Source organism: Artemia sp. Qi Xiang Cuo, chromosome 5 (assembly GCF_049724085.1).
Source record: "Artemia sp. Qi Xiang Cuo chromosome 5, ASM4972408v1, whole genome shotgun sequence".
Classification (NCBI taxonomy): domain Eukaryota; kingdom Metazoa; phylum Arthropoda; class Branchiopoda; order Anostraca; family Artemiidae; genus Artemia; species Artemia sp. Qi Xiang Cuo.
In genome coordinates, this window is record NC_142798.1 from 9749238 (window position 1) to 9772781 (window position 23544).

A 23544-nucleotide genomic window follows, 5' to 3' on the forward strand; every position below is an offset into this window, starting at 1 on the left:
CACTTCCCCTTCTTGTCCTAGATCAATACATCTCCTCCCGTTAATGCGCATGTGCAAACTTCACCCCGGAGTCATTACACCTAGACGAACAACAAGAAATCAATTGACCTTGACCCCATTAGACTCGATCGATAATCCTTGAATAAATTATGTCCCGTCAGCGTTAGACTCAATTGTAGATGGCAGCACATGTGTTCAGCCCATACCTCATGATAGCTTCCTACTCCTATGACACATTAGGTTTTAGACTTTTATAGTAAGAGAAGGAGCCAATACCCAAACTCTTGTTTGTAGTAATTTTTGTTCGTTTTAAGCTTAATTTGCATATTAAATTTAAGTTTCACTCGTTTTAAGATTTATTTATTGATTTACATTAATATCTAATGTATGTTTGTTTGCATTGATTGTTTATTTAATTTCTGTTTGTTTTCATTCATCCTTCAATAGCAATTTTTTTTCCTTTTAAGCTTGATTTTCATAATCAATCTAAGCTTTACTTTCTTTAAGATCTATTTATTCATTTATATTATTATTTGTTGTATGTTTTTTGTTATGATTGTTTATTTAATTTCTGTTCGTTTTGGGTTTCATTTATTCTTTAACAGTCATTTCTGGTTGTTTTGAGTTTGGATTTTAACAGGTATTTGTATCTGCTGAGCTTAAGTTTAAAATGGTTTTTATGTTTCTTTGAAAAACTTATTTTTCGATAAGTTTTTTAATTAATTTTTGTTCTTTTTTGTCGCAAAAAGTTTCAAATTTTAAAAATTCCTTATTTCGAAATCAAACCTAAAAAAACCGGTCCGGTCGACACCGGAGTTTTTCTTATCTGACCTTTGAACTATTTTAAAAAAATTGTCTATCTCAAAATTTGTATCAGATGGGTTTGGGAAAAAAGAGTGTAGGGGGAGCTAGGGGCCCTCCGATCTCTTTTGAATCTTAAAAATTAAACAACAACTTTCAATTTTCGTTAAAGTAACCATATCATAGTGAAAAATGGGTTTGTGTCAACCTCGGAGTTTTTATTATCAGATGTTTGAACTACTTGTAACAAAATGACTATCTCAAAATTTTGTTCGGATGGGTTTGGGGAAAAAAGGTTTTGGGTGGGGGGCTAAGTGCACTTCGGTCTCTTTTGACTCTTTAAAAGGGAACTAAAACTTTCTATTTTCAATCAAATGAGCCATCTCTGAAGTTTATACCAGCATCCCTTCTATAAGAACTATATATACCCCCAGAGTATAACTTACAACGTCTGTCCCTGGGCCCTGGAAGGTTGTGTCGACCCCGTAGTTTTCCTCCGATCTTTTTTTACTCTGAGAAAATGAATTAGAACTTTTAATTTCCATTCAAATGAGCCCTTTCTAAAGTTTATATGAGCTCCCGTTTCATAGGAACATATACGGTGCCAAAACATAGCTTACAATGCCTGCCCCCCCCCCCCCCAGACCCTGGGGGGTTGTGTTGACACCAGAGTTTTCTCTTACCTTTGAGCTATTTTAAAAAATTGGCTATCTCAAAAGTTGTATCAGATGGGTTTGGGGAAAAAAGGTGTAGCGGGGGGCTAGGAGCCCTGCGATCTCTTTTGACTATTAAAATTGAACTATTACTTTTAATTTCCATTAAAGTAACCATATCAGAGTGAAAAATGGGTTTGTGTGAACCTTGGAGTTTTTATTATCAGGCGTTTAAGCTATTTTTAATAAATGGCTATCTCAAAAATTTTTTCGGATGGGTTTGGGACAAAAGAGCGTGGGTGGGGGGGCCAAATGCCCTTCGGTCTGTTTTGACTCTTTAAAAGGGAGCCAGAACTTTCTATTTTCAATCAAATGAGCCCTCTCTGAAGTTTATGCACGCATCCCTTCTATAAGAACCATATATACCCCCAGAGTATAACTAACAACTAACAGCCTGTCCCTGTGCCCTGGGGGGTTGTGTCGACCCCATAGTTTCCCTCCGATCTTTTTTTACTCGTAGAAAATGAACTAGAACTTTTGATTTCCATTCAAATCAGCCCACTCTAAAGTTTATACGAGCTCCCCTTTCATAAGAACTTTATACGGTCCCAGGACATAGCTTACAATGCCTGCCTCCCAGGCCCTGGGGGGGGGGTGTTGACACCAGAGTTTTTCTTATCTTACCTTTCAAATATTTAAAAAAAATTGGCTATCTCAAGAGTTGTATCGGATAGGTTTGTAAAATAAGGGCGTGGTAGGGGGCTAGGGGCCCTCCAATGTCTTTTGACTCTTAAAAATTGAACTACAACTTTCAATTTCGATTCAAATCAACCCTCTCTGAAGTTTATGCGAACATCCCTTCCATAGGAACCATATATTCCCCCAGAGCATAACTTGCACCGCTTTTGTTTCTGACCTTTGAACTACTTTTCACAAAATGGCTATCTCAAAATTTTTATCGAATACATTTGAAGGAAAAGGGGCGTGGGGGGATAGTTTCACTCTGATCTCTTCTGACTCTTAAAAACCCAACTAGAACCTTCAATTTCCAATCAAATGAGCCCTCTCTGAAGTTTGTACGAGCCTCCCTTCCATAACAGCTGTATATGCCATCCAGGCATAACTTACAACACTTACCCCGGGCCCTGAAGGATTGTGTCGACCCAGGAGTTTTCGTTATATGATCTTTGAACCATTTTGAAAAAAATGGCACTTTTTAAGTTCTTATCGGATGGGACTGAGAAAAATAGGACGTGGAGGGGGGGGGGCTAGTTACCCTACGATCTCTTTTGACTTTTAAAAAGCGAACGAGAACTTTCAATTTCCAACCATATGAGCCCTCACTGAAGTTTATACAAGCATCTCTTCCATATGAAGTAAATATGCCCCCAGTGAATTATTTACAACGCCTGCCTCCAGGCCCTGGGGGGTTGTGTAGACTCTGGAGTTTTCATTATACGATCTTTGAACTATTTTTGAAAGAATGGCTATCTCAAAGTTCTTATCAGATGGGTTTATGAAAAAAAGCATGGAGGGGGGACCAGTTGCCCTCCGATATCCTTTGACTCTTTAAAAGTGAACTAGAAGTTTCAGTTTCCAATCAAATGAGCCCTTTCCGAAGTTTATACGAGCATACCTTCCATAAGAACCATATATACCCCCAGAGCAATACTTACTTTGCCTGTCCCGGGTCCTTGGGAGTTGCCTAGACACATGAGTTTTTCTTATCTGACCTTTGAACTATTTTTAACGAAATGGCCCTACGTAAAGGAGTTTTTGTTATATGATCTTTGAACTATTTTTAACCAAATGGCTACCTCAAATTTTTATCAGATGTGTTTGGGGAAAAAGGGCTTGGGGGGCTAGTTTCCTCCCCCTCCCCGTTATATTTGACTCTTAAGAAGCGCACTAGAACTCTCGATTTACAATCAAATGAACCCCTTTTAAGTTTATACAAAGACCCCTTTTATATGAAGTGACTCTAGGAAAAAAATAAATGGAGTGGGGGGGGGGATAGATGTTTTTCGATCACTTTGGTTCTTGAGAAGTGATTTACATCTTTCAATTTCTAATCAAATGAGCCCTGCATGAAGTTTATACGGGCATCCCTTCCATAACAACCATATATACCCCCAGGACAAAAATTACAACGCCTACCCCCGGACCATGTGGGGCTGTGTCGACACCAGAATTTTGTTATCTGAACTTTGAACTATTTTTAACAAAATGTATACCTCAAAATTTTTATCTGATGCATTTAGGGTGTGGAGGGGAGGACTAGTTGCCCTCGGATCTCTTTTAACTATTAAAAAGTGAGCTCGCACTTTCAATTTCCAATCAAATGAACCCTCTTTGACGTTTATACGAGCATCCCTTTCATAAGAACCATATATGCCCTAGGGCATAACATATAACGCCTGTCCCCTGTACCCTGGTTATCTGACTTATGAACAATTTTTAACTTAATGGCTATCTAGAAATTTGTATCGGATTAATTTGGGGAAAAAGGGGCGTTGATGGGGGCTTGTTGCCCTCCAATCTCTTTTGACTCTCAAAAACTGAACTAGAACTTTCAGTTTCTAATCGCATGAGCCCTCTCTGAAGTTTTTTACGAGAACCCCTTCCATAAGAACCATATATTCCCCTAGGGCATAGCTTACAACGTCTGCTCTCGGGCCCTGGGGGGCCCTGTTGACCCCGGAATATTCTTTTTATGGTCTTTGAACTATTTTATAAAATCAGCTGTCTCAAAGTTCTTATCGAACGGGTTTGAGGAAAAAAGGGCGTGGAGGGAGAGGGGTGGGCTAGATTCCCTCCAATCAGGTTTGACTCTTAAAAAGTGAACTAGAACTTAAAATTTCCAATCAAATGAGCCCTCTTTGAAGTTTATACAAGCATCCCTTCCATAAGAACCATATATACCCCCAGAGCGAAACTTAAAACGGTCGACCCTGGGCCCTGGTGACTGTGTCGACACAAGGTTTTTTTGTTATATGATCTTAGAACTATTTTTAAAAAAATAGCTATCTCAAAATTTTTCCTCGGATGCATTTTGGAAAAAAGGGCATGGGGGGATGCTGGTTACCCTCCGATATCTTTTGACGCTTAAAAAGTGAACTAGAACTTTCAATTTCCGATCAAATGAGCCCTCTCTGAAGTTTATAAGAGCATTCCTTCCATAAGAACCATAAATGCCCCAAGGGCTTAGCTTATAACCCTTGCCCTGAAAACTGTGGGGGAGTGTTCTGCTCAAAGATATAATGTCCTGAACTTTCAACTACGTTGAACAAAATGGCTATCTCAAAATTTTGATTGGATGTGTTTGGGGAAATGATGGGCGTGGAAGGGGTGTTAGTTGCCTTCCAATCACTTTCGACTATTAAAAAGGGCACTAGCCATTTAAATTTTCAATGGAATTAGCCCTTATTGAAGTTTCTACGGCAACGCTTTCTATAAAAGCCTTATATGCCCCACGGGCATAACATACAACCCTTACTCTGAGGGCCCTGGGGATGGGAGGGGGTGTTGTCATCCTCAAAGACCTAATTTCCAGAATGTTTAACTACGTTGAAAAATGGCTACCTCAAAGTTTTATTGGATGTGTTTGGGTAAAACTGGACGTGAGAGGGGTGTTAGTTGCCCTCCAATCACTTTCGACTATTAAAAAGGGCACTAGCTCTTTGAATTTCCATTCGAACGAGTGCTTTTTGAAGTTTCTTTGACAAAGCCTTATATAAAAACCTTATATACCCCCAGGTCATAATTTACAACCTGTGTCCTGAGGGCTCTGGGGGGAGTGTCCTTCTCAAGAACAGTATTTGTACCTGGAAATCAACTACGTAGAACAAAATGGCTATCTAAAAATTTTGATTGGATGTGTTTGGGTAAATGGTGGGCATGGAAGGTGTGTTAACTGTCTTCCAATCCCTTTTGGCCCTTAAAAAGGGCACTGGAACTCTCGATTTGCAATCGAATGAGCCCCTTTGAAGTTTACACGGCGACCCCTTCTATATGAAGTGCCTCTGGGTAAAAAAAACCATAATCAGAGGCAACTCTATAACGTTTTCATATTGTAAAGGCCACACGGCTCAAATATTTTATTATTTATTTATTATTTTTTTTCCCCAGAGGCACTTCATATGGAAAGGGTAGTCGTATAAACTACAAAGGGGGCTCATTTGATTGGAAATCGAGAGTTCTAGTGCCTTTCTTAAAGGTCAAAACTGGTTGGAAGGCCACTAACACCCCTTCCACGCCCACCATTTCCCCAAACACATCCAATAAAAATTTTGAGATAGCCATTTTGTTCTACGTAGTTGATATTCAGATAGAAACTATGTTTTTGAGGAGGATACTCCCCCCATACCTCAGGGCACAGGTTGTAAGTTATACCCTGGGGGCATATAAGGATTTTTATAGAATGCTTTGTAGTAGAAACTTTAAAAAGGACTCATTCGATTGAAAATTCAAAGGGCTAGTGCCCTTTTTAATAGTCGAAAGTGATTGTAGGGCAACCTACCCCCCAAATGCCCAATTTTTCCCAAAACACATCCAATCAAAATTTTTGAAATAGGTATTTTGCTCAACATAGTTCAAAATTCTGGAAACTAGGTCTTTGAGGATGACAACCCCCCACAGCCCTCAGGGCAAGGGTTGTAAGTTATGTCCTGGGGGCATAAAAGATTTCTATAGAAAGGGTTGTCGTAGAAACTTCAAAAAGGGCTCATTCAATTGGAAATTTAAATGGTTAGAGCCCTCTATAATAGTCGAAATTGATTAGAAGGCAACTAACACCCCTTCCAAGCCCACCATTTCCCCAAACACACCCAATAAAAATTTTGAGATAGCCATTTTTTTTCAATGTAGTTGAAAGTTCTGGAAATTATATCTTTGAGCAGGACACCCCCCACAGTCTTGAGGGCAAGGGTTATAAGTCATTACCTGGGGGCATATATGGTTCTTTTGGAAGGAATGCTCCTATAAACTTTAGAGACAGCTAATTTGATTGGAAACTGAAAGTTTTAGTTGACTTTTTTAGCGTTAAAAGATATCGGAGGGTAACCAGCCCTATCCCCAAAGGATTTTTTCGCAAATGCATTCGATAAAAACTTTGAGATAGCTATTTTGTTAAAAATAGTTCAAAGGTGATATAAAAAAAAATCCGGTTTCGACACAACCCCCCAGGGCCCGGGGGCAGGCGTTGTAAGTTATGCCTTAGGGGCATTTATGGTTCTTATGGAAGGAATACTCGTATAAACTTCAAAGAGGGCTCATTTGACTGGAAATTGAAAGTTATGGTTCACTTTTTAAGATTCAAAAGAGATTGAAGGGCATCTAGCCCTTTTTTCCTCAAACCCATCCGATAAGAACTTTGAGATAGCCACAGCCCCTCAGGATTCGTGGGCAGATGCTGTAAGTTACGCCCTGGAGCATCTATGGTTCTTATCAAAGGGATGCTCGTATCAACTTCAGAGAGCGCAAATTTGCTTGAAAATTGGAAGTTCGAGCTCATTTTTTCATAGTCAAAAGAGATCCGAGGGTAAGTAGACCCCCCGTCCCCCACTCCTTCTTTTTCCAAACCCATCTGATGAAAATGTTGAGATAGATATTTAGTTAAAATAATTCAAAGGTCGGATAAAAAAAACTCCGGTGTCAATACAAACGCCCAGGGCCCAGGGGAAGGTGCTCTAAGTTATGCCCTACAGGCATGTATGGCTCTTATGAAAGGGATGCTCGTATAAACTTCATAGAGGGCTCATTTGACTGGAAATTGAAAATTCTAGTTCACTTTTTAAGAATCAAGAGAGTTTAGGGCAACTAGCCTCCTCCCCCCACACGCCCTCTTTTCCCCGAATCCATCCGCTTTAAATTTTGAGATATCCAGATTTTTGAAAATTTTTAAAAATTAGATAACAAAAACTCCGGTGTCAACACAACCCCGAAGGACCAGGGGGTTAGGCGTTGTAAGTGTTTTCCTGGGGGCGTATAGGGCTCTTATGAAAGGGTTGCTCGTAAAAACTTCAGAGAGAGCTCATTTGATTGGAAATTGAAAGTTCTAGTTCGCATTTTAAGAGTCGAAAGATGTCGGAGGGGAGCTAGCCCCCCCCCCCGCCCACACACCCTTTTCTACCCAAACCCATCTGATACAATTTTTAAAAAAGCAATTTCATTGAAAGATAGTTCAAAGGTCAGATAAGAAAAACTCCTGTGTTGACGCAACCCCTCAGGGCCCGAAGACAGGTGTTATGAGTAAGGCTCCGGGGGCTTATATAGTTCTTATGGAAGGCATTCTTGTATAAACTTTGGAAAGGTCTCATTTGATTGGTAATTGAGAGTTATTGATCACTTCTTAAGAGTCAAAAGAGGTCGGAGGGCAACTAGCCCACTGCTGACTCCACGCCCTGAATTTTTCAGATAAAAATTTTGAGATAGACATTTTGTTAAAAATAGTTCAAAGTTCAGTTAACAAAAACTCCGGTGTCGATATAGCCCCCCAGGTTCCAGGGATAGGCGTTGTAAGTTATGCCCTGGGGGCATATATGTTTTTATGGAATGGATCCTCGTATAAACTTCATAGAGGGCTCATATGGTTATAAATTGAAACTTGTAATTCACTTTTTAAGATTTAAAAGTGATCAGAGGGCATAGCCTCCCCCAACACTTAATTTTTTCCCCAGAGGCACTTCATATAGAAGGCGTTGTCGCATTAACTTCAAATGGGGCTCATTCGATTGGAAATCAAGAGTTCTAGTGCTCTGTTAAAGAGTCAATATGATCGGAAGGCAACTAACCCTCCCTAAGCCCTTTTCACCCAAATACATCTGATAAAAATTTTGAGGTAGCCATTTTGATAAAAAAAGTTCAATGATCATATAACAAAAACTCCTTTACGTTTGGCTATTTCGTTAAAAATAGTCCAAAAGTCAGATAAGAAAAACTGCCGTGTCGACGTAAGCACTCAGGGCCCGGGGTAGGCGTTGTAAGTATTGCTCTGGGGGCATATATGGTTGTTATGGAAGGTACGCTCGTATAAGCTTCGGAGAGGGCTCATTTGATTGGAAATTGAAATATTCTAGTTAACTTTTAAAGAGTCGAAAGATATCGGAGGGCAACAAGCCCCCCCCCCCCCCTCAATGACCTTTTCCCCCCAATCCCATCCGATAAGAACTTAGAGATAGTCATTTTTTTAAAATAGTTCAAAGATCATATAATGAGAACTCCGGTGTCAACACAACCCCCCAGAGCCAGGAGTCAGGCGTTGTAAATAATGCTCTGGGGGTATATATAGTTATTATGGAAGGGATGCTCGAATAAACTTCGGAGAGGGCCTATTTGATGGGAAATTGAAATTTCTCGTTCACTTTTTAAGAGCCAAAAGAAATTGGAGGGCAACTAGCCCCCCCCCCCTTTCCAGATCCTATTCCTCAATCCCACCCAATAAGAACTCTGAGAGAGCCATTTTTTTCAAAATGGTTCAAAGACCATATAACGAAAACTCAGGGGTCAACACAATCCTTCAGGACCCAGGGTAGGCCTTGTAAATTATGCCTGGAAGGCATATACAGCTGTTGTGAAGGGATGCTCGTATAAACTTCAGAGAGGGCTCATTTGATTGGAAATTGAAAATTCTAGTTCACTTTTTAAGAATCAAGAGAGTTTAGGGCAACTAGCCCCCTCCCCCCACACGCCCTCTTTTCCCCGAATCCATCCGCTTTAAATTTTGAGATAGCCAGATTTTTGAAAATTTTTAAAAATTAGATAACAAAAACTCCGGTGTCAACACAACCCCGAAGGACCAGGGGGTTAGGCGTTGTAAGTGTTTTCCTGGGGGCGTATAGGGCTCTTATGAAAGGGTTGCTCGTATAAACTTCAGAGAGAGCTCATTTGATTGGAAATTGAAAGTTCTAGTTCACATTTTAAGAGTCGAAAGATCTCGGAGGGGAGCTAGCCCCCCCCCCGCCCACACACCCTTTTCTACCCAAACCCATCTGATACAATTTTTAAAAAAGCAATTTCATTGAAAGATAGTTCAAAGGTCAGATAAGAAAAACTCCTGTGTTGACGCAACCCCTCAGGGCCCGAAGACAGGTGTTATGAGTAAGGCTCCGGGGGCTTATATAGTTCTTATGGAAGGCATTCTTGTATAAACTTTGGAAAGGTCTCATTTTATTGGTAATTGAGAGTTATTGATCACTTCTTAAGAGTCAAAAGAGGTCGGAGGGCAACTAGCCCACTGCTGACTCCACGCCCTGAATTTTTCAGATAAAAATTTTGAGATAGACATTTTGTTAAAAATAGTTCAAAGTTCAGTTAACAAAAACTCCGGTGTCGATATAGCCCCCCAGGTTCCAGGGATAGGCGTTGTACGTTATGCCCTGGGGGCATATATGTTTTTTATGGATTGGATCCTCGTATAAACTTCATAGAGGGCTCATATGGTTATAAATTGAAATTTGTAGTTCACTTTTTAAGATTTAAAAGTGATCAGAGGGCATAGCCTCCCCCAACACTTAATTTTTTCCCCAGAGGCACTTCATATAGAAGGCGTTGTTGTATTAACTTCAAATGGGGCTCATTCGATTGGAAATCAAGAGTTCTAGTGCTCTGTTAAAGAGTCAATATGATCGGAAGGCAACTAAACCTCGCTAAGCCCTTTTCACCCAAATACATCTGATAAAAATTTTGAGGTAGCCATTTTGATAAAAAAAGTTCAATGATCATATAACAAAAACTCCTTTACGTTTGGCTATTTCGTTAAAAATAGTCCAAAAGTCAGATAAGAAAAACTGCCGTGTCGACGTAAGCACTCAGGGCCCGGGGTAGGCGTTGTAAGTATTGCTCTGGGGGCATATATGGTTGTTATGGAAGGTACGCTCGTATAAGCTTCGGAGAGGGCTCATTTGATTGGAAATTGAAAGTTCTAGTTAACTTTTAAAGAGTCGAAAGATATCGGAGGGCAACAAGCCCCCCCCCCTCAATGGCCTTTTCCCCCCAATCCCATCCGATAAGAACTTAGAGATAGTCATTTTTTTAAAATAGTTCAAAGATCATATAATAAGAACTCCGATGTCAACACAACCCCCCAGAGCCAGGAGTCAGGCGTTGTAAATAATGCTCTGGGGGTATATATAGTTATTATGGAAGGGATGCTCGAATAAACTTCGGAGAGGGCCTATTTGATGGTAAATTTAAATTTCTCGTTCAGTTTTTAAGAGCAAAAAGAAATTGGAGGGCAACTAGCCCCCCCCCCCTTTCCAGATCCTATTCCTCAATCCCACCCAATAAGAACTCTGAGAGAGCCATTTTTTTCAAAATGGTTCAAAGACCATATAACAAAAACTCAGGGGTCAACACAATCCTTCAGGACCCAGGGTAGGCCTTGTAAATTATGCCTGGAAGGCATATACAGCTGTTGTGAAGGGATGCTCGTATAAACTTCAGAGAGGGCTCATTTGATTGGAAATTGAAAGTTCTAGTTCATTTTTTAAGAGTAAAAAGACATCAGAGGGCAACGAAACCCCACGCACCTTTTCCCCCAAATGCATCCGATAAAAACTATAAGATAACCATTTTGTTTAAAATACTTCAAAGGTCAGATAACAAAAACTCTGGTTTCGACACAACCACCCACGGCCAGGGGGCACGCGTTGTAAGTTATGTCCTAGGGGTATGTATGGCTCTTATGGAAGGGATGCTGTTATAAACTTCAGAAAAGGGCTGATTTGAATGGAAATTGAAAGTTCTTGTTCAATTTTTAAGAATCAAAAAAGACCGGAGGGTCCCTTGCCCCCCACACTCTTTTTTCCCCAAACCTATCTGATACAAATTTTGAGATAGGCATTTTTTTTAAATAATTCAAGGAACAGATAACAAAACTCTGGTATTGACACAACCCCCCAGGCTCCGGGGGGCGCAGGATTTGTAAGCTATGTCCTAGGGCCGTATATGGTTCTTATGAAAGGGATGCTCATATAAACTTCAGAGAGGGTTCATTTGAATGGAAATTAAAAGTTCTAGTTCATTTTCTCAGAGTAAAAAAATATCGGAGAGCATCTAGCCCCTCCCGCCCTCCACGCCTTTGGGTTTATCGGATGGACAAACCCATCCGATACAAAATTAAGGTGACCATTTTGTTAAAAATGGCTCAAACATCAGATATTTAAACTCCGGGGTCAACACAACCCCCCAGGGCCAAGGGAAAGGCGTTGTAACTTATACCCTGGGGATATAAATGGTTCTTATAAAAAGTGTGCTCGTATCAACTTCAGGGAAGGCTCATTTGATTGAAAATAGAAAGTTCTAGATCATTTTTAAAGACTCATAAGAGACTGAAAGGCAACAAGCCCCCCCCCCCCTCCACGTCTTTTTCTACAAATCCAACCGATACAACTTTTGAGATAGCCATTTCGTTAAAAATAGTTCAAACATAAGATAATAAAAACTCTAAGGTTTACACAAACCCATTTTTTGACTTTGATATTGTTCCTTTGATACCAGTTTTGATACTTTGATGAACATTTGATTTTTTTTTAAAGTATGATATTGAAATAAGGATTTTTTATAAACTTGAAACTTTTTGCAATCAAAAACTAACAAAAATTAATTTAAAAAATACTTACCAGAAAATAAGTTTTCAAAGAAAAATAAAGGCCATTTTAAACATAAGTTCATCAGATACAAATACGTCTTAAAATTCAAAATCAAAACGAACGTAAATTACTATTAAAGAATAAATGAAACCCAAGACGAAAAGAAACTGAATAAACAATCATAGCAAAAACCATACAAAAAAAAATCTAAATGAATAAATAGATCTTAAAGCGAGTAATGCTTAGATTGAATATGAAAATCAAGCTTAAAACGAAAAAAAAAAAATTTTACTATTGAAGTATAAATGAAACTTGAAACGAACAGAAATTAAATAAACAATCAATGCAAACTAACATACTATAGATATTAATGTAAATAAGTAAATAAATCTTAAAACGAGTGAAACTTAAACTAAATATGCAAATCAAGCTTGAAAAGAACAAAAATCACTACAAACAAGAGTTTGGGTATCGCCTCCTTCTCTCATTGTAAAAGTCTATAGCTTACTAAGTCTTTAAGAATTGGAGTATGCATAAAGTTGAAAATAATAAAGTCGTATACATTTTAGACAATCTTGTTTTGGAGAAATGTATTGACAATAAGAGTTTGGGTATCGCCTCCTTCTCTCATTGTAAAAGTCTATAGCTTACTAAGTCTTTAAGAATTGGAGTATGCATAAAGTTGAAAATAATAAAGTCGTATACATTTTAGACAATCTTGTTTTGGAGAAATGTATTGACAATAATTATTTAAATTCCAATGAGTGTGAAATCTGAGGGGTTGAAAAGGATTACATAGTGTTGGAGTATGCTTAAAGTTGAAACTAATAAAGTCGTATACATTTTAGACAATCTTGTTTTGGAGAAATGTATTGACAATAATTATTTAAATTCCGATGAGTGTGAAATCTGAGGGGTTGAAAAGGATTACATAGTGTTGGAGTATGCTTAAAGTTGAAACTAATAAAGTCGTATACATTTTAGACAATCTTGTTTTGGAGAAATGTATTGACAATAATGATTTAAATTCCGATGAGTGTGAAATCTGAGCGGTTGAAAAGAATTACATAGTATTGGAGTATGCTTAAAGTTGAACGTATACATTTTAGACAATCTTTTTTTGGAGGGATGTCTTGACAATAATTGTTTAAATTTCAGAATCCTAGTCAATACCTTTTGAAAAGGATTATATAGTATTGGAGTATGTACAAAGTTAAAACTAATAAAGTCGAATACATTTTAAACAACCTTTTTTCTGGGGGGGGGGATGTCTTAACAATAATCATTTAAATTTTTGAAGAAGGTGAAATCCGAGGGGATGCAGACTTCTACGTTATAGACAATCTTTTTTTGCAGGATTTTCATGAAAATAATTATTTAAATTTCAGACTCCAAACCAATACCTTTTGAAAAGGATTATGTAGTATTTTTTTGTGGAGGAATGTCTTGACAATAATTATTTAAAATTCCAAAGAGAGTGAAATCTGAGGGGTTGAAACGGATTATATAATACTGGAGTATGCTTAAAGTTGAAACTGATAAAGTCGTATACATTTCAGACAATCTTTTTTTGGAGGGACGTGTTTAATATAATTATTTAAATTTTCGACTCATAGCCAATATCCAAAGTTGCCTAAAGTAGCCAAAACATTAAAGTTTTTTGGAGGAAAATCTGAAGGAATGCTGACTCCTACATTTTAGGCACTCTTTTTTTTCTTTGGAGTGATATCTTGACAACAATTATTTAGATTTTAGACATCTAGGCAATACCATTTGAAAAGGACTACCTAGTATTGCAGTACGCATAAATTTGAAACTAATAAAGTCGTAGATGAAACTAGTAAAGTCGTACACATTCTAGTCAATCGTTTTTTGGAGAAATGTCTTGACAATAATTATTTAAAATTCCGAAGAGAGTGAAATTTGTAGGAGTGAAAACTCCTACATTTTGGGCTGTTCTTTTTTTTGCGGGGGGGGATGTATTGACAATAATTATTTAAATTCCAGACTTTTGGCCATTACCTTTTGAAAAGGATTATATAGTATTGGAGTATGCCTACAGTGGATACTAACAATAATTATTTAAATTTCAGACCCCTAGCCAATACCTTTGGAAAAGGATTACATAATATTGGAGTAGGCATAAAGTTGAAACTAAAAAGTGTTATATATTTTTGACAATCCCATTTTTTGGACGAATGTCTTGACAATAATTGTTTAAGTTTCCAAAGAGAGTTAAGTTTGAGGGGATGCATATTCCTACATTTTAAAAAATCTTGTTTTGGAAGGATGTCCTGACTCCTAGCCAATAATTTTTGAAATGGATTAATGGAGTACGCATAAAGTTGAAACTAATAAAGTCGTAGTTGAAACTAATAAAGTCCTATACATTTTAGACAATCATTTTTTTGGAAGGATGTCTTGACAATAAATATTTTAATTTTAGACTCCTAGCCAATACTTTTTGAAAAGGATTACATAGTATTGGAGTATGCATAAAGTTGAAACTAATATTGTCGTATACATTTTAGACAATCTTGTTTTGGAGGAATGTATTGACAATAATTATTTAAATTCCGATGAGTGTGAAATCTGAGGGGTTGAAAAGGATTAAATAGTATTGGAGTATGCTTAAAGTTGAAACAATTAAAGTCGTATACATTTTAGACAATCATTTTTGGAGGGATGTCTTGACAATAATTATTTATATTTCAGACTCCTAGACAATACATTTTGAAAAGAATTACATAGTATTGAAGTATGCATAAAGCTGAAACTAAAAAAGTCAAATACATTTTAGACAACCTTTTTTTGGGGGGGGGGGCGGAATGTCTTGACAATAATTATTTAAATCTTCGAAGAGGGTGGAATCTGAGGGGATGCAGACTCCTACATTTTAGGCAATATTTTTTGGAGGATTGTCAGGAAAATAATAATTTAAATTTCAGATTCCTAGCCAATACCTTTTGAAAAGGATTATGTAGTATATTTTTTTGTGGAGGAATGTCTTGACAATAATTATTTAAATTTCCAAAGAGAGTGAAATCTGAGGGATTGAAAAGGATTACATAATATTGGAGTATGCTTAAAGTTGAAACTTATAAAGTCGTATACATTTTAGACAATCTTTTTTTGGGGGGATTTCTTTACAATTATTATTTAAATTTTCGACTCTTAGCCATTATCTAAAGTTGCCTAATGTAGCCAAAACTTTAAAGTTTTTTTGGAGGGAAATCTGAAGAAATGCAGACTCCTACATTTTAGGCACTCTTTTTTTTCTTTGGAGGGATGTCTTAACAATAATTATTTAGATTTCAGGCATCTAGGCAATACCATTTGAAAATGACTACCTAGTATTGGAGTATGCATAAATTTGAAACTAATAAAGTCGTAGTTGAAACTAATAAAGTCGTATACATTTTAAACAATCTTTTTTGGAGGAATGTCTTGACAATAATTATTTAAATTTCTGAAGAGAGTGAAATCTGTAGGAGTGAAAACTTCTACATTTTGGGCTTTATTTTTTTTTTTGGGGGGGGGGGGATGTATTGAAAATAATTATTTAAATTTCAGACTTCTTGCCAATTCCTATTGAAAAGGATGATATAGTATCGGAGCATGCCTAAAGTGAAAACTAACAATAATTACTTAAATTTCAGACCCCAAGCCAATACCTTTGGAAAATTATTACATAATATTGGAGTAGGAATAAAGTTGAAACTAAAAAGTGATATATATTTTAGACAATCCCATTTTGGGATGAATGTCTTGACAATAATTGTTTAAGTTTCCAAAGAGAGTGAAATTTGAGGGGATGCATACTCCTACATTTTAGACAATCTTTTTTGGAAGGATGTCCTGACTCCTAGCCAAAAATTTTGGAAATGGATTATTGGAGTATGCCTAAAGTGGAAACTAATGAATTCAATTCAATTCAATTTATGCGACTAAAAATAAAATATAACACCAATAATAACAAAGATCCTGGAAGCGAACTTGTTGAGGACCATAACAACAAAAAATTAAAAATGAAGAAGAGAGAAAAAAAAAGAGAAAACACGAGTAAATTAAAGCAAATTAATTGAAAATTTAGAGAATTATAGCATCAAAGTTCAGTATCATTGTTATACAGCGTCCAAAAACTTGTGGATAGCTCAACACTGGAGGGTATTATATTCCATTGGAGTATAGATTTATTAATGGGGGATCGCTGGGCGGACCTAGAGAAACATTTGGGGACAATGAAGGAAAGATTGGATGAACGGAGACAGAGGCCTTCAGAATTATTACAGTTAAAATAAGATAATAATTGGCGAGGAACATTTTATGGTAAGCGGAGTACGCGAGGAATAGTTTTAATTTTTTGATGAATTTTTTCAAAAAGGATAATACCAAAATTGGAGCACAGTTCCTTGCTCGAGTATAGTCGGGGCGCCGAAAAACTGCTTTGACGGCATGGTTTTGGACAGATTTTAATTTATTGGTAACTGAAGGATAAGTGTTGCCCCAAACAGATCCTCAGTATGAGATATATGGGTAAACAAAAGAGTTATAAAGGGTTGCAAGGATATCGGGAGGAAGAAAAGAATTAACACGATTAATCATACTTAGCTGTCCCAAGATTATGGCTCTGATGTAGGATAAATGTGTTGCAAATGATAGGCAGGAATCTATTTGGACACCAAGAAACTTGACAACTCCAGCCTGCGGGAGGACATTGGTGAAGTATTTTAGGACAAGTGCTTGCCGAGCTTCATTTTTTTGTAAGGGATTCGAAATAATACAACCTGACTTTTTTTGCTGTTAATGGTCATGCAGCGAACGACACACCACTCCTGTACTCTATTCAGCAGGATTTGAGTAGAGGTGAAGACAGAAAGTACAATAGGGCCAGTGATGAAATAGTTGCTATCATCAGCAAAAAGTACTGGGAGCACTGATGGACCCAGGTCCGTAATCAAATGATTAATATAAAAGAGAAAAGTATTGGAACAAGAACAGAGCCCGGCAGAACGCCCCTCCAAAGAGGTGGGGGATGCGAAGTCATGCCCGCTCAGACTCACACTCTGTACTCTACCAGAGAGATAAGAGCCGAACCATGAGAAAGGAATTCAACGAATCCCTAAACTGTTGAATGAAACACTGTGATCAACCATGTCAAAGGCCTTAGAAAAATCCAGAAATAAACCCAATACAGTATTAATAAGGTTAAGTTGGGAATGTATAAACTGTGTGGCGTCAATTAGTGCATGAGCAGTTGAAAATTTGGAACGGAAGCCATATTGATGAGGAGAAATCAACGAGTCTGAAGAATGAATCCCAAATAAAAACGGAGAAATACGTCGGAACGTAATTCTCTTGAACACTTTAGATAAAACTGGGAGAAATGGGACGATAATTACTTATCTCAGATGGATAGCCTTCCTTATGAATCAGGATAATAATGGCTGATTAAAATATTTCTTGGAAGACTCCATTGGTCATAAACAGGTTTGCTATGTGCACAATCAGTTCACAAACATAGGAAGATACGTTCATAAGAAGCTTATTACTTATGCCAAAGAAGTCAGGTGTACTACTGTTAGAGAGAGATTCTATAACTCGAAGCACCTTTTTACTATCAGTTGGAGAGAAAAACATGGATCTGGGGTTCTTGCTAGGGTGTGCTAACAGGGAGGGGTAACACTAGTTAGGATTTGTAATATTGGGGAAATAATTATTAAAAGTTTCCGGTACTGAAATTGGGTCAATTAATCTGCCACTGATGTCCTTAAGGTTAATAGGTATAGATCTTGAATTCCTTTTTTTTTTAAAGAATTTCATTTATCGCGGACCAAATTTTTCCAAGTTCTCTTTGCAGTGAGAAATTTTTAAATAATAATATTTTTGTTTGGCTTTCAGGACGAGTTTGGTAGATAGGTTTTTGCATTTTTTATAATTAGTTATTTCAATAACGCTACTGGTTTTGCTAGCTAACTTATGTAGGTCATTTTTACTTTATGAAGAGATTATCAGGCTATTGGACATCCGGGGGCGTATATGAGTAGTTTTTCGGTTTGATTTACGAACTGAAATGGTTGAACTGATAAGATCACTCAGTCTCTGTGTAAAACCATTTGTGGCTGAATTAACATCCTGACAATCCAAAACCTTGGACCAGTCAAAGGATTTCAAACGATCTGTGAACCGGTTCATATTTTCAGTATTATATATTCTATTAGACGTAGGGGTACTAGTTCTAGAGGGTTGAGTAGTTGGAAGGGAGGGTAGGGAGAGATAGATTCGAAAATGGTCTGACAGGTCAGAGAATATTATTTTAGAAGACCGGTGGTTTCATCCTGACAACAGGGCTGAATTAACATCCTGACAATCCAAAAACCTTGGACCAGTCAAAGGATTTCAAACTATCTGTGAACCGGTTCATATTCTCAGTAATATATATTCTATTAGACGTAGGTATTAGTTCTAGAGGGTTGAGTAGTTGGTAGGGAGGGTAGGGAGAGATAGATTGGAGAGTGGTCTGACAGGTAAGAGAATATTATTTTGGAGGAAAGGTTGTTTCCCAGGGAAGTGGACACACAAATTTTATCTATTACAGGAGCTGTAGACCTCAAAGGATCAACTCCAGTACGAAAATAGATTATGGGAAGAAGACCACTTGAGTTAAATGTTTCAAAGAAGGTACCACAATCATTATTATTGCTAACATTTAGTTAATTACAATTGAAGTCCCCAAAAACTATTGCCTTCTTTGTGGTAAACTTATAAAACTAGAAAAAAACATCAAACAGATTACAAAAGACAGGTGTCGGAATTGAGGTTGGTTTATAAAACAATAAAAAAAAAATAAAAGAATTGTCGTCAACACTTATGTCTACGATTATTGAATAAATGCATCTATTATTTATAGGTTGCGAGAATAAAGATTTACAGTCTAATGGCCTGGTGAATTTTAGACTTGGCCAGATGTAAAGAAAAATGCCACCAGAGGACTTGGTTAATTTTCTTTCAATATGAATAGCTTGAAAGCCAGGGAAGGAAAAATCATAAGTATCGTCATTTTCTGAAAGCCACGTCTCCGTTATTCCAATTACGTCGAAAGGGCAGTAGCCGTTGACTCCCTGACTCCCTGACTCCGCACTACTCCCTTACGCTTCTGATGTTAAAGCGAATTACATTAGTTTGGTCTCAAAACTGTCGAGATATTCACAGTTAATTTGGTTTAAGGGGCTATCTGAGGGGCTGGTGGGCAAATTGTTTTGGTAATCGTATTAGTTAAAAACAATATTATTGCACAGTACTAAATTTGCGAGAAACGGAAAACCTTGCATAGTACACCTTTAAATATCCATTGTGGTCTGAGTTTCATCATGTCCTTGATTTGAATTTTGGAATTCTTTTCCAGCCGACAAAACATCATTGGTGGTAATTTTGGACTGGGATGGTTTGTTTGCCGTTTTTTTCTTAGATTTCTTGCCTTTGACTAGGGCATTGGCAACCACTACCGTCTTTGGGGTTGTGGTATTGTCAGAGCCTGTATTAATTTGATTTGCTGTTGAGTCTACAGGCTTAACTAACTTCGAAGTGGAATCTATGTCCTTTTTGATGGAAGATAGTTGAGCTATCGCTGTTTGTAAGATGTCTTCACCTAGGAGTTTAGTGGTAGCTTTCTTCTTGAGAATGTTTTTGGTTTCCTCAGGTTCATTACTAACCTCAATTAAATGACTGACTGTGAGATAAGTTGCGATCCTTTGCCATTCTTGGCTACTTTCAGATGAATCTTTTGGAGGACAGTATATTGCAGTAAACTTAGGTAAGGGATGGGGGGACTGACTAAAACCTTGAGTATGAACATTGTTTGACTCTTTTGGAAATGATACTGTTTTTACATCTTCTACCGCAACTGTTCTTGGCTTTTACTGGGCCGATGGGGATTGGGTTGGCGAGGGATTCTTGCAGCTACAACTGAGTAGGGTATGCTCATTTTATCAGATGTTCAAAGGATTAAGACTCGTTTCTGGTAAGCCGGGCAAGATTGTTTTTGGAGGGCTCTGTGTCCCTTACGGTTACAATTTCTGCAAAATGGGTCTGACTCAGGGTATTCCCCAATTGCGTGGCCTTTTTTCCCACACTTAAAGCAAGGCAGGTATGACTGTTTGCAGCGTTTTTTGCTTTGGCCGTGGGCCAGAAAAGTGGAGCATTCTAGGGGCTTAGGCTTATAAATCTTGTAAAAAATGGACATACCGTACAAGAATATTTCTCTGTTTAGCTCAACTTTGCAGGAAATGAGGATTGAATGGCTGGGGGGAAGGACTCCTTCTTTGTTTAAACTTAGCCTTATTGCAGTTGAAGGATTTATGTGTAGGCCTGTAGAATCTATTAGTTCAGTCTGTATTTTCTCCACTTTCTATACTGGTATCCACACCATACAGCACATACTTGTGTAAATTTTCCTCATATTTTTTTGTGGCTAAGATTTTCGAGCCATCAAGAATTATTTCGTTGGATTTAGACAGAACATGGTCTGCTGCCTGAGAAGACGTAAAGTAATAGACTCGTCCTGCTTGAAAACAAGTTCAAAATTTACCTTGGCGATCAGAAAGACAGCTTTCCTAATTTGCATTATTCGATCTTTTGAAAAGGGTTTGCTATTGGTTTTCTTGATTGAGAGAGTATAACAATTGGAGTAATCAGTAGTACTAGTTTCTGGGACACTTGAAGAGAGGGCTTGCACTGACTCTGGCGAACGAGTTTCATCCTTTTTCATCTTTTTGCCAGGCGTCTCACCTCTTTCATTAGAGTTAGTTACGGCTAAGGCCTGAATTCCTGGAAAGTGGCTAACTGTTTTGGACCTCGTAGTTGGGCGGGGGGGTCTAGAAAGAGTTTTAGAAGTAGGTTGGAATAGAGACTGGCCATGGGCTTCAATGTTCAATCAGAGTATCCTTCTCAGATGGTAGCCTTAGGGGCTGCTTTTTTCCCGACATTTATTCCGACGAGACACTGCAGATTCACGAACTGTTAATCAGTCTTAATTCAAGGTTACTTGACCAAAAGTAAATATGACAAATTTTAATCAGCGATAACACCAATATAGAGGAAAATGAAAAAGTTTGTGATACCTTGGATGTGAAAGAAGATTTGTTTTGTGAGGAGGAATTAGCAACAGCACTAAAAGGATTAAAGAATAATAAGGCTCCAGGTGCTGATAGGGTAGTAAATGAGTTTCTTAAATATGGTGGCTCTGAGGTTAGAAATAAGTTATTGAAAATTATGAATATGATTTTTGAAAAAGGGGAAGTACCCAACGATTTTAGGAAAACCTTAATGAAGCCACTTTATAAGAAAGGTGATAAAAGTGAGTGTGGTAATTATCGAGGCATTAGTCTGGTCTCTGTAGGTAGCAAATTGCTTAGTAATATGATACTTTTTAGACTGAGAGATGCCGTAGACAAAGTTTTAAGAGAAGAGCAGTGCGGTTTTAGAAAAGGTAGAGGATGTGTTGACCAAATTTTCACTCTTAGGTTAATAATTGAGAAGTGCCTAAGTTTTCAAACACCTTTGGTCCTCAGTTTTATAGATTATGAGCAAGCGTTCGATTCTGTTGATAGAGGAGCTTTAGTAAAGGTTTTATCCTTGTATGGTATACCAGACAAATACATTAAAGTGATTAGTGCTATGTACGAGAATAACACTGCTGCGGTTAAGGTAGGAAATGAGGTTAGCAGCTGGTTTTGTATTAAATCAGGAGTTAAGCAGGATTGTGTTCTATCCCCCTTTATATGGATTATTTTGATGGACTTTGTTTTAAGGAGCACAGGAAAGGCAATGGGAGACCACGGAATCAAATGGGGAGGAAAAAGTCTCCTGGACTTGGATTATGCTGATGATTTAAGCATCCTAGATAAAAGTGTGAGCAATATAAATGAAGTTTTAGAGGTTTTGCGAGTTCAGGGTGCTAGTATTGGTTTGAAAATTAATGTTAGGAAGACTAAGTCACTAAGGCTAGGAATAAGTGACGATAAAAAGGTGATGTTGGGTAATGAAAAGATTGATCAGGTGGGCAGTTTCACTTATCTTGGTAGTATTATTAGTAAAGATGGTGGGAGCAGTGAAGATGTTAAAAATAGAATAGCCAAGGCTCAGGGTGTTTTTTCACATTTAAAAAAAGTCTGGAAGAATAGGAAGATAAGTCTGCAAACCAAGATTAGAATATTAGAAGCTACAGTGATGACAGCTGTCAAATCTTACTCCTAAGCGTGGGTAGTCCAAAAAGTATATAAAGCTTTTCTCTATGATGTTGAGAGAACGCGCTTAAGGATTGTTCTGGGGACCCGGCTGCCTGACAATATTTCATACAAGGGACTATATAAAAATTGTGATTTAAGACCGCTCTCTCGGTCTTTAATAAAAGAAAGGTTGAGGTGGTTAGGGTATGTGGTGCGGGTGAAGGATGACAGATTGCCGAAGATTGTTCTTTTCGGCCAACCATCTAGGGCTAAACGGAAAGCAGGTCGTCCCCGTCTGGGGTGGGAGGACGTCATAAAGAAAGATTTAAAGGAAATGGGAACTTCGTGGGCGGGTGTAAAAAGAGAGGCTTTGAATAGATTGGGGTGGAGGAGGAGCGTGCGTAGCTGTGTTGGCCTCAGGCGGCTTGGTGCTGCGATGAGTTGTTAGTAGTAGTAGTAGTAGATAACACCAATATATTCAATTTCAGTAGGTTAATCACTGGCACACAATATCCAAGGGGGTTTGCTGATGGCAATAACCAATTAATATTCAGTTATGGAACTAAATTGTTCACTATAATAAATAATAAATCACTTTGTATGAAGTGAGCAATACCACACAATTATATCCACAAGTTAATTGCGTAATCGAATACAGTACAGTAAAAAAGATAATCCGATTAGGTTCATAAGTTAGTTCCTTTTAGTTCAGATGCTAAACTCATACTGATCATATATCAATAATTTAAATAATATACATGTTAATATTATTACTATCATTGATCATATACCAACAGATATTGTAAATGAATACACAAATACTACAGACGAAATGCATATTGAACCTGCAGCTGACACCAGAGTAATAATTGTGAATGACTCGAAATGGATTAATTATTATTTTACTGGTTACTAACTAAGAGAAGAAAGTAACTAAAGTATCAAGAGAGAAAACATGATGAATTATTTAGACAATCCTTTTTTGGAGGGTATTCTTATTAACATTTTGTTGATGCTCCAACACCACAAAAAACATCCTGTCATGCTTTTATTTTATGTTTTCTTAGGTAATGTATAAACATCTAAAACATTCGGAATTTATCAACTCCCTCAGTTTATTCCAGTAAATCATTGTAAACGATTGACTTGCTAACATACCCTAAAAATAATTGTAACATAAGAAAGTAATGCATAAAATACTTTTGATATGGATTCATTATTATTCTTCTGGTTATTAACTAAGAGAAGAGAGTAGCTATAGTATCAAGAGGGAGA

The 23544-nt window shown here is 37.5% G+C and overlaps 1 protein-coding gene across 1 annotated transcript in view; it reads right to left on the minus strand.

The window, feature by feature from the left end:
* Positions 1-19383: 19383 nt before the first annotated feature.
* The window catches only part of LOC148951785 (UDP-N-acetylglucosamine/UDP-N-acetylgalactosamine transporter nstp-4-like), a 152483-nt gene continuing 148322 nt past the window's right edge, over positions 19384-23544 (minus strand). The window contains exon 7 of the mRNA XM_089089066.1: positions 19384-19883. Within this exon, the coding sequence (XP_088945192.1) occupies positions 19384-19883 (500 nt within the window). The remainder of the gene's footprint in view (positions 19884-23544) is intronic.